At 39.6% G+C, this 11,363-nt stretch overlaps 1 protein-coding gene across 2 annotated transcripts in view; it reads right to left on the bottom strand.

Annotated features, from left to right (window-relative positions):
- Positions 1 to 11,363, bottom strand: part of Smchd1 (structural maintenance of chromosomes flexible hinge domain containing 1) — a 143,744-nt gene that overhangs the window by 8,445 nt on the left and 123,936 nt on the right. The window contains exons 45-47 of one of the 2 annotated variants that reach the window (XM_005367548.2): positions 10,428 to 10,599; positions 4,344 to 4,502; positions 3,477 to 3,591 (exon numbers count right to left, since the gene is read on the bottom strand). In XM_005367548.2, coding sequence (XP_005367605.1) covers positions 3,477 to 3,591; positions 4,344 to 4,502; positions 10,428 to 10,599 — 446 coding nt within the window. Of the gene's footprint in view, positions 1 to 3,472; positions 3,592 to 4,343; positions 4,503 to 10,427; positions 10,600 to 11,363 lie in introns of those variants that run through there. The other variant, XM_005367549.2, reaches the window with a different exon arrangement.

Genomic DNA, 11,363 nt, shown 5'->3' with positions numbered 1-11,363 from the left:
AAAAAAAAAAAAAAAGAGTAGAGACCTAAACAAAGAACTCTCAACAGAGGAATCTAAGATGGCTGAAAGACACTTAAGGAAATATTCAACATCCTTAGTCATCAGAGAAATGCAAATCAAAACAACTCTGAGATTCCACCTTACATCTGTAAGAATAGCCAAAATCAAAAACACTGATGACAACTTATGCTGGAGAGGTTGTGGGGAAAAGGGAACACTTCTGCGTTGCTGGTGGGAATGCAAGCTGGTACAACTCCTTTGATGTCAGTGTAGCAATTTCTCAGAAAATTAGGAAACCTTCCTCAAGACCCAGTAATACCACTTTGGGTATATATTTCCAAAGGATGCTCAATCATGCCACAAGGACATATGTTCAACTATGTTCATTGAAGCTTTGTTTGTCATAGCCAGAGCCTGGAAACTACCTAAATGCCCCTCGACCAAAGAATGGATAAGAAAACTGTAGTACATTTACACAATGGAGTACTACACAGCAGGAAAAAAATAACAACATCTTGAATTTTGTAGGAAAATGGAAGGAGCTAGAAAACATTATTTTGAGTGAGGTAACCCAGACACAAAAAGACAATTATCACTCATAGGTGGTTTTTAAACATAAAGCAAAGAAAACCAGCCTACAAACCACAATCCCAGAGAACTTAGACAACAATGAGGACACTAAGAGAGACTTACATAGATCTACATGGGAAGTAGAAAGTATAAAAAGACAAGATTTCCTGAGTAAATTGGGAGCATGGGGACCTTGGGGGAGGATTGAAGGGGGAAGAGGAGAGGCAGGGAGGGGAGCAGAGGAAAATGTAGAGCTCAATAAATATCAATAAAAAATGTGTGTATGTGTGTATATATAGAAAGAAAGATCGGCTTTGGACTACAAACTGCTCAGAACAACCTCGAATTGGCTAGCTGAGATGATCCAGCCTTCAGACTACTCTAGCCAGGACGTGAGACAAACCCTGTACCTTCCCATACACAGAGACTGAATAATAAATGATATAGCTACCTTTCCCAGGATTGGACAATTAACCCCAATTTTTCTTTTCAGGATGTGCTAAAGATGTTGTTGCCCCCAGACAGCAGGAAGTAATTTAAGAACATGACACCCACATTCCCAAAAGGTGAGGTTGGTGACTTTTCGTCTTTTATTGGGTTCTGGATATTTGTCATTGTTATTGGTAATGGTCAGGAAAAAAAGCTAAACAAAGGAGGTAAGATTCAGGGTTCTTATTTGGAATAAAAAAAGGAGGCTACAGATACGATAGGGTAAAAGGGCAGATTACTAAATCTACTTGAAAAAGAAAAAAGGAAAGATATAGATAGAAGATAAAAAGGCAGATTACTGAATCTACTTTCAAAAGCAACTACTAGTTTTAAATATTTTACATTGGATTGAAATTTTGTATATTGTATACAAATTTGAGATTAGATTTTTAGAACATACATTTCTAGTCTTGTTCAAGATACTATACCTATACAGTTCATTTAACAATGCAATGCAAATTTCTAGTAGTCATTGAAAGTTATTATTATCAACTATTTAGGATAATAAGGAAGTGCAGGTTAATAGTCACCTATTACAAATAAACTTATAGTCATATTAGCTATGCTTTCAAAGTCAAACAGAAATATTTTAGATAGAAATGTTATCACTTCAGAGAGCTACAGTGTATGGCATCTAAGATGTTTTAATAACATTTTTTTAAAGATATTTATTTATTTATTAATTATGTATACAATATTCTGTCTCTGTGTATCCCTGAAGGCCAGCAGAGGGCACCAGACCCCATTACAGATGGTTGTGAGCCACCATGTGGTTGCTGGGAATTGAACTCAGGACCTTTGGAAGAGCAGGCAATGCTCTTAACCTCTGAGCCATCTCTCCAGCCCTAACATTTTTTTTTTTAAATGACAATGAGACATGTCTACTCCTGGAAGCACTGATCTACTTTAGAGAGGATGATGGGCACTGGATAAACTCCACATGGAGTTTAATTTCTTTGTGGCAAAATAAGCCACTGGGCAAGAAAGTGCCCTTGCCTTGATTGCTGATGGTATGCTTACAAACCGCATAGCAGGGCACAAAGGAGTGACTCCAAAGCCTTGCCAAGGCGGAACAGTCCTTCAAAAATCCTGCTTCACAGAAAAGTCTGTTAAATATTCTAGGCTGGTAGGCCAAAGATGGATGCCCCCAATGTTGCAGAGGAACCTTGGGTGACTATCTTCGCAGCCAGCTGTTTTTGTCATTTCTCACATTTTTTGGAAGTTGCTGGCTCATACTTCCTGCTTACTCAGTTAATATTATTTCCCTCTTGGGTCTCTGAGGGAGTAGAAGACTAGAAAGTTATAGTCTTCCTTGTTTACAGACTCAGAAAAGAAACTCACAAACGAAGTATAAAGTGTGTAAGGTTGAAAGATAGTTTTGGATCGTAATGCAAATTAGGATAGAGTGAATTAGGTACAATGCTTTGGACTCACCAAGATGGGAGAGATAATTGAGTATTTTCTTTGAATTTGTTGAATGCATATGGACTAGACATTGTTGATATACTTATTGCCTGTATATATTGTATATAGTTATTATATTTCTTGAATATAGTTTTTCTTATATTAGCTATAGACTTCTTTTTAAATTTTAGACATAAAGGGGAAACACAGTGACTGATATTTGTTTCCGTTTTAACAAATAAAGCTTGTCTGAAGATAAGCGTGTAGAGTTAAGTCACTTGAGACCAAGCAGTGGTCACTCACACCTTTAATCCGGTATTCGATAGTCCCATGCCTTTAAACCCAGCACTAGGGAGGTGGAGACAGGGAGGGATATGGCTGGGTGGAGAAAGGAAAGTAAGGCAGGATGAGCCAAGAGCTCAGTGCAGTCTGAGAGGAAAGTCTGAGGACAGGATCGCCCTTCAGTCTGCGCACTCGTACAGGTCAAAGGTCTCCCTAGTGGCTGTCCACACTGCTTCTCTGATCCTTTAGTTTTCACCCCTTAATATCTGATTCCCTATTTTATTTATTAAGACCAATTAGAATTCATGCTGCACATACTACTATTTTAAAAACTGGTGATTCCATAATAGAGTGCAGTATACGGAAACTCACTCCAAACATAAAAGCAACTTCATTCTCTAGTGACTTTCAATAACAGAAAAACACCTAACATTTCCAAACAGTAAAGCATCACTAAGAAAATGAGACTTCCTAAGAGAATACAATGATTCTGTGACTTAATAATACAGAAATATCATGTGTTGTACCCTAGCGACACTGATCAAAACTGGGAGGAGCTCACACACCAGGCAAGCCCTTTATTACTGAGTTATCACCCCAAACCTGCTTTTATTTTTAAAATACAAATCTTACCTCAGGAAATTTAGAAATAAACCTACAATGATTTGAAAGTACAACAACACAGGGTTTTGATAAACTAACCAATGGTAATTGGGTCACAAGATGCTCACCTATTTTGTCTGGTGGATTCTCTTCTCATTCTTTTTGTAGGAATTGGACACTCTGTCAACTCAATTTTTGGAGAGTGACAAAATGAGTCATTACACTTCCATGCAGGAGTCATACCTGTGAAGAAAAGGTAACAAACTGGAGGAGAACAGGAAAAGCAAACATATACAGTAACTTATGAAAAGCAACGAACAATACCAAGAATCTCCTAACCAGTATCAACTAGAGTCATCTGGGATTAGGGGCCTACAACTGGGGAATTCCTCCATCAGATTGGCCTGCAGGCAAGTCTGTAGGGCACTGTCTTGGTGTGGAAGAACCCAGGCCACTGTGGGTAGTGTCACCCCTAAGCAGTCCTATGTTATAGAAGAAAGTAAGTTAAACTAGCCATGGGAAGCAAGATGGTCGGAAGTGTTTCTCCATGGCCTCTCTTTCCCCGGCTTCCCTGGATGACTGGTTGTAAGCTGGGAGCTGAAATAAACCCCTTCCTTCCCAATTTGCCTTTGTTCATGTGTTTACCACAGCTACAGAAACCTTAACTCAGACACTATTCCTGAGAGAATAGTCTTAAGCATTTATTAGAGAGCGCGGTGGTTCAGAAATCAGGTCAAGTTCTGAATCATTTGCAGTCTTTCTTTTCACGGTGGACTCGTCATCTACTGTCAAACATGAAGTTAAGCCGGGCGGTGGTGGTGCACGCCTTTAATCCCAGCACTCGGGAGGCAGAGGCAGGCGGATCTCTGTGAGTTCGAGACCAGCCTGGTCTACCAAGGGAGTTCCAGGACAGGCTCCAAAACCACAGAGAAACCCTGTCTCAAAAAAAAAAAAAAAAAAAAAAAACATGAAGTTAACAGAAAGTAAACATATACCGAGCTTTTGCTCTATTAGTTTCAGACTCTTTTCCTGTTCATCAAGTTCTTGTTTCTTCTTTTTCATATCAGGAGTGTGAAGGTACTGTAACTGATTGCTCAAATCCTTGTTCACAGTGTTCAGCTTGCACACAGCAGTGCGGTACTGCTGAATAAGATCTGCAAAGAAGCAGATATTTAAATAAAAAGCTAATGTCACAAAACAAATCCATGTTTTAGCAAAAAGAACAGCATCACTGAGTAACCCATGAGCAATGCCTTTTAAAGACATGAACCAGACAATGAAAAAAACAAAAAAACAAGTATAGTAGAGACAACACCTGATAGTTACATTTTAATTTTCTTTGACTGAATTTATTTCTGGATCAGGAATGAATTTTCAATTACCACTCTCCACTCTTTTTATTTCATTTTTTTGTAGTTCTGGGGCTAGAACCCAGGACCTTGAACATATTAGACAAATGCCACCCCACCGAATCACAACCCAAGACACTTAGAGTTTTCTATATGAAAGTGCTTGGACATTTTTACATGCAGGCTGACACAAAGCATTCAATACTATTCAACACAGACAGTCAGAGAAGATATGAAAGAGAAAGAACACTCAATAGTACTGTCTGAAATCACTACTCCCTGACTGTAATAAAACACAGTATTAACTGCTGCTGCACAGACAGTAAGCCCTCATGCATGTTCTCAGTCCACCAGAGGAAGAGAGAGAAGAGGGAGCAAGTGAACCGAGCCACTGTTTCAACAAACACGCCATTTACACACTTGCTAAAGCATGTGGCTTTCAGAACATTTACTCTGTACAAAACTCCTTTTACTAAGCTTTGAGACTATTATTGCCTATCTGTATGATTTACTAGATATTAAATAATGCAGAGATTATATTCTATACCCTGTCCAGTTTTAAGTGGCTACAGTTTAGATGGTTCTAGAATCACTTTTCCCATTGCTTAGACTCGTACACACAATGTCTAAGGTCTTATCTGAGGTTTTAAAACTATGTGTGAGCCATATCTGATGACCAATTACTAATCCCAGCATTCATGAGGATTTAAGGTTTTTTTGTATGTGAAAGTGTGATTTTCGTCAGGCATTGGTGGCATATGCCTTTAATCCCAGCACTCAGGAGGCAGAGGGAGGCAGGTGTATCTCTGTGAGTTCCAGGACAGTAAGGGGTACACAGTGAAACCCTGTCTCGAAAAACCTAAAATAAAATAAAAATTACCTTCCTCTGGCCCGAGCGAGCGTTAGACACCCAAGGCCCACCTGACACCTCGAGGCCCCAGACGGGCACTATGACGGGAGCAAATGTCTGGTGGAGAAACGGGAGGGAAGCACAGTGGTTCGTGTGCTGTGGAGAGCTGGAACTACAGAGGTGAAGGCGGGGAGAAATGGTGACATCCAGGCCTGGGCTGCCGAGGGCCATGTCTGGATCCGTGGTCCTGCTGGGGTCTGTGTTGATATGTGTCCCTTTTACCACCAGAGACCATGTGAAGCATGTGTGTTGAAATCAGAAGGCCATGCTGAGCTGGCACTGCCTTTTGCTGGCCCTGGGAAATCTGGCCCATCCCTCATCATGGACACGAGCCTGATGGCTTAGGCACAGGAGAGCTGGCTCTACCCCTCACCAGGGCAGGTGATCTGAGCTGGCCCACTCCAACATCTACCGTATCTGTGACTCGCTGGAGTGGGCGTGGAAGGACTGGTTCTGGAGAACCACAGCTGTAAGATGTCCATGAGTTGGGGCAACAGCAGGTTATCTGGTGAGGGCCCAGTATATTCTGCTGGTATACCAGAAGCTAGAGGCCTTGAACCAGACCAAACACTCATCCTAATAAACATTTTCAAGTCAAGCTGTTAGACACACCACAGTCTCAATGCCACTAAGATGAGTGATGTGATGGACAGGTGGGAAGGTCAGAAGCTTATTTAATTTTTTTGTTTTATTTTCTTGGGGGTGGGAGAAGTGACACTGAAAGAGGAAAGCAGATATGGATGAACTGGGAGGTGGGTGGGATTCGGGTACACGGTGTGGGATTCACAGGGAATAAGAAAATAGGACACATGTTACAATAACTGTACTAATTAAGGACTTTAAAAATATGATTGGTAGGGGCTGGAGAGATGGCTCAGTGGTTAAGAGCATTGCCTGCTCTTCTAAAGGTCCTGAGTTCAATTCCCGGCAACCACATGGTGGCTCACAACCATCTGGAATGAGGTCTGGTGCCCTCTTCTGGCCTGCACGCATACACACAGACAGAATATTGTATACATAATAAATAAATATTAAAAAAAATATGATTGGTAGCCAGGGGTTGTGGCATGCCTTTAATCCCAGCACTGGGAGGCAGAGGCAGGTGGATCTCTGTGAGTTCAAGGCCAGCCTGGTCTACAGATTGAGTTCCAGGACAGGCTCCAAAGCTACAGAGACACCGTGTCTTGAAAAATCAGAAGAAAAAAAATTGGTATTTGTCCTTCCATATGTTCTGCATGCATATAAATATATACATACAGCTAAAACCTTTTTACATCCTTGCAATATATGTTACCTATATATAGATATCTATCTATAAATAAGTAGAACATGCCTTTAATAAATTTTTTCTCAAAGGTCAACAGAGATGGCCTTACTATTATAATAAATTACTATTAGGAAATTTCCAGGAACTCTTTAAATATAGCATCTATTTTTTTAAGTAATTCTTTTTTATTGTTGATACTATCATTGTAAAATGCAGTCGTACAAATTGGGTTAGTAAGGCTGTTTGGTTAATCCACTGTCTCTGTTTTCTCTAATTATCAGCTTCGTTGGGTATTCACTGATTTTTTTTAAAGTGCAGATTTTAAATTTTAATTAATTGTATCATCCTGGGTTATAAAAAATTGTTTTCATGCAAATACATAATCTACTGGAAATATCCTGCTCTATACCCTGCTATACTTCTTTCTGTTCCTCAGACTCTTCTACTCCTACTCTTCCCTCTCCCCCCGAGACAGGGTTCTCTGTAGCGTTGGAGTCTGTCTGCTGACAGATCCGCCTGTCTCTGACTCCCAAGTGCTGGGATTAAAGGTGTGCACCACCACTGCCCAGCTCATTTCTACTTTGTTATCTACACCCATGTGATCTTACCCAGCTGTATGTAAATCTACGACTCACAAGAGAGAAAACAATGTTATTTTCTACGACAGACTTAATTTACTTGTCTCCAGCCGAATCTATTTTCTTGCAAACGACATGACTTCACTCTTCTGTACCCATTGCTTTTGTCGGATGGCTCTATAACTTGGCTATTGTGAAAAGTGCAGCAAAGGCAGGCAACTGTCTATAAATATGCTAATGAAGTCTTGGATAATCTTCAGGAGGGGTGTTGGTTCATATGTTAAGTCTATTTTTAGTTGTTTTTTATTTAAAATAAACTTCCATATTGGTTTCAATAGTGGCCAGAGGTACACAAGAATTCCTGTTTTGTTCATGTCCTTATCAGCATTTGTCATTTATTTTGATGACTCCCTTTTCTAACTGGAGTGAGATGGATCTTAATGTAATTTTTATTGATAGTTTTGTCTATAGTCATTAACATAATAAGCAGATGCATGAACCTTTTCCTATGGTCTTTTCTTTCTTTTTTCTTTTTTTTTTTCGAGACAGGGTTTCTCTGTAGCTTTGGAGCCTGTCCTGGAACTAGCTCTTGTAGACCAGGTTGGCCTCGAACTCACAGAGATCCACCTGCCTCTGCCTCCCTGGCCTTGAACTCACAGAGATCCACCTGGCTTTGCCTCCCGAGTGCTGGGATTAAAGGCCTCCTATGGTTTTTTCAACTAGTGGTGCTTTTCAAACTGTCAAGGCCAAATTATCTCAAAGCTGGAAGCCATCCTAGTTCATCAGCTGAATAAATAACAGTCTAATTACATAATAAAATATTATTCTGTAATGAAAATAAACTACAGCTATCGACATACACAGCACAGAAGGAATAAAAGCAGATATAAGCTGTGCATTCTAAGAGTCTATTTATATATAAAGTACAAGAACAGATGAAAGTAACCTATGCTATGGTAAGTAAACAAAGTCATATCATATGGAGACTTGAAGAGAAAAATGAGCAATTTTCTGTAGAGCTGATAATATTCTATTCATTTTAAATTGTGTGTGGTACTTCAGATTAAAAACACCAGCCAAGTGTTCTACCACTGAGCTACATCTCCAAACCTTATTTTTAATTCTTTTAAGTATGGTGTTCTTTTGCTAAAATTTACCAGCTCCATGTTTGTAAAATGTGTATTTTTTTATGTCTGTATTATACATTACTACAAGAACAAAAGTGTAGCCTGGGGTAGTGTGTCATCTTGTGATCCCAACACTTAGGAGATTAAGGTAGAAGAATTACCGTGAATTCTAGGCAAGCCTGGGTTACACAGTGAGGGTCAAGCCACCCAGGGCAAAAGAATAAAAATGGCCTCAACTAACCAAAAGAGCAAACTATGACGCACATAATACAGTGGAGGATCAATCCTTGTTACCAGGAAGGGAAACTCAACCACTTGCTACAGTGGATAAGCCCTGACCTCACGTTAACATACACCTTCCTCTTTATGGGTTATCTAGAATAGTCAATTTCATAGAGAATTCCAAGTAGAATGATACAGAAAGGAGAAAGGGATGGGAAGATACTAAGTTTCAGTTCTGCAAAATGTACTTTGGGGGATACTCTGTACAGCAAAGTTAGAGTATTTAATACTAAATCGTACAATGAAGTTAAGATGGCAAATTTTAGCCAGGTGGTAGTGTTACATGCCTTTAATCTCAGCACTCGGGAGTCAAAGGCAAGCAGATCTCTGTGCATTTGAGGCCAGCCTGGTCTACAAGAGCTAGTTCCAGGACAGGCTCCAAAGCTACACCCTGTCTCGAACCCCCACCCCAAAAGGAGACGCAAATTTTATGATACCTATAAAAAAGGCTAAAATTAAAAAATTACTGAGGGTAGTAAATATAGATAGTCAAGCACAGTACAACTTCATAAACTAAAAACAGGAATCTATAAGGTAATCGCATGCAGGGACTACCTGTTGAGTATACATGCATTTCAGAGCAGATTCGGGTGATACACGGGCTGACCTGAAGGAGGCTGGGAGATAATAGAAGTGGTGAAGGGTCCATATTATATACATTAGGAGAAAAATATGTTTTTGGATAGGGTTTTGCTATTTAAACCAAGCTAATCTCAAATTCATAGGCTCAAGTGAGCTTTCCTGACTCAGTCTACCAAGTAGTCAGTGCAAGTATACAGCACCATGGCTGGCTCCAAAGCTCTTAACTATATGAATGAACTGAGACAAAAACAAATGATTGTCTGACAAACTGTTGATTCAACGAGGCAGAATATTCCTTACTACATAGTAAAAAAGAGGCAGATAAGTACTCTATTTACTCCCTGAACCACCTCTCTCTTTTAATAATTCAATAAAGAAAGAAAGAAGTAGTATTTCAAAGGAAGAAGTAGTACTTCAACTACTTGATATACAATAGATTTTTGTAAGAACAAAAGTATTTTACATTATTTATATTGGTTACTGGTTCATTTGTCACATTAGATTCTGAAAACATAAACCCTTAAAGAGAATGTTAAGTCAAATCAGAAATTGCATTTAGATACTCATTCAGATGTAGTTCGGTGATAAAATGCTTATTTAACAAACGTAAGAACCCAGGTTTGAACCCCCCAGCACTAAAAAGAAAAGCAAAACAAAATAGAAAGATAAATAATAGGAAATCCTCAAGAGATACTTCTGTCATCTGAAGAAAAAAATGAAAGAGAAGGAAAAAGGAAAAACTAAGCTATCTTCTGGAGCTGGGGCTGTGGCCTGGCTGGCAGATGTCTTTCCTAGCATGCGCGAGGTCCTCAGGTCAGTCCCCAGCACCAGATACTAGTTGTGCTGTGATAAAGACAGGAGGTCAATAAACTCAAGGTCATACTAAATTATATGGTGAATTCCTGGCCAGCTTGAGATACACAAGACTCTGTCTTAAAACAATGCAAATAAACTAAACAAAAACTCACCCCATGTTTAACCTACCGATTTCTTTCCCCAAGACCATACACTGTTTTGGTACTGGAGCTCCGAAGACCATTCCCCGAAGTTTGTCCATTGGAGGAGCTTTATTCTGAAGGCCCCCAAACTTTCCATTACTTCTAATACGATCTCCATCTCTGGTCAGTAATGTGGGACAGTGTGTGATTTTAACAACCTATTGAAGGCACACAGATACTAATTAGAAAGAAACCAACTCCGATTGCTTTAAAGAGAAATTATCACATCTCAGCTTATAAATGACAGGATTGCTGGGCACGATACCACATGCCTTTGATCCCAAAACTCAGGAGGCAGGGGTCGGTAGCTCTCAATAAATTTGAGGCCACTCTGATTTACATACTGAGTTCTAGGACAGCTAGGGCTCTGTAGAGAGACAATGCATCAAAAGAAACCAATAAATAATCAAGAAAGCAAGTCAAGAAATAAATGACATAATTGGGAGTAGTGCTTTCACAAAATTATAATCTAAGGGTGTGTAAAAATGGACTGGTGAAGTCCCTAGACAAGCAGAGCACCCGTCAGTTTTCAAACGCTGGCTTCAACAACAAGGGGGAGAAGGAGCCAAGAACTAAACTCGCCAATTAGAATAAAAATATCTCACTGTATTTAACATTTCATGATCTCTAAAGGAGTTGTCAGTAATTCTTCTTACAAGCATTTAAATCCTCAAAATAATTACAAGTATGTGTACTCAAACAGTCTTCATGAAATCCAGTAAGCTAACATGTCTGAGTAAGTTACATACATTGTAGCACATCCACACAATGAAACGGAATACATTAACAAGTGACTGAGGGGGCAGGAGACACAATGCAGTGGTAAGAATGTTTTGCCATTGGGACCTTGGGAGCTCAGTCCAGTGCTCCAGTGTGGGTCTCTGTCTCTATCTCCATCCATCACCAGATGAAGGTTCTATGG

Source organism: Microtus ochrogaster, unplaced genomic scaffold, assembly GCF_000317375.1.
Source record: "Microtus ochrogaster isolate Prairie Vole_2 unplaced genomic scaffold, MicOch1.0 UNK20, whole genome shotgun sequence".
NCBI lineage: Eukaryota > Metazoa > Chordata > Mammalia > Rodentia > Cricetidae > Microtus > Microtus ochrogaster.
Note: the sequence above shows the minus strand (reverse complement) of the source record. Positions and strands in the feature narration are given on the sequence as shown.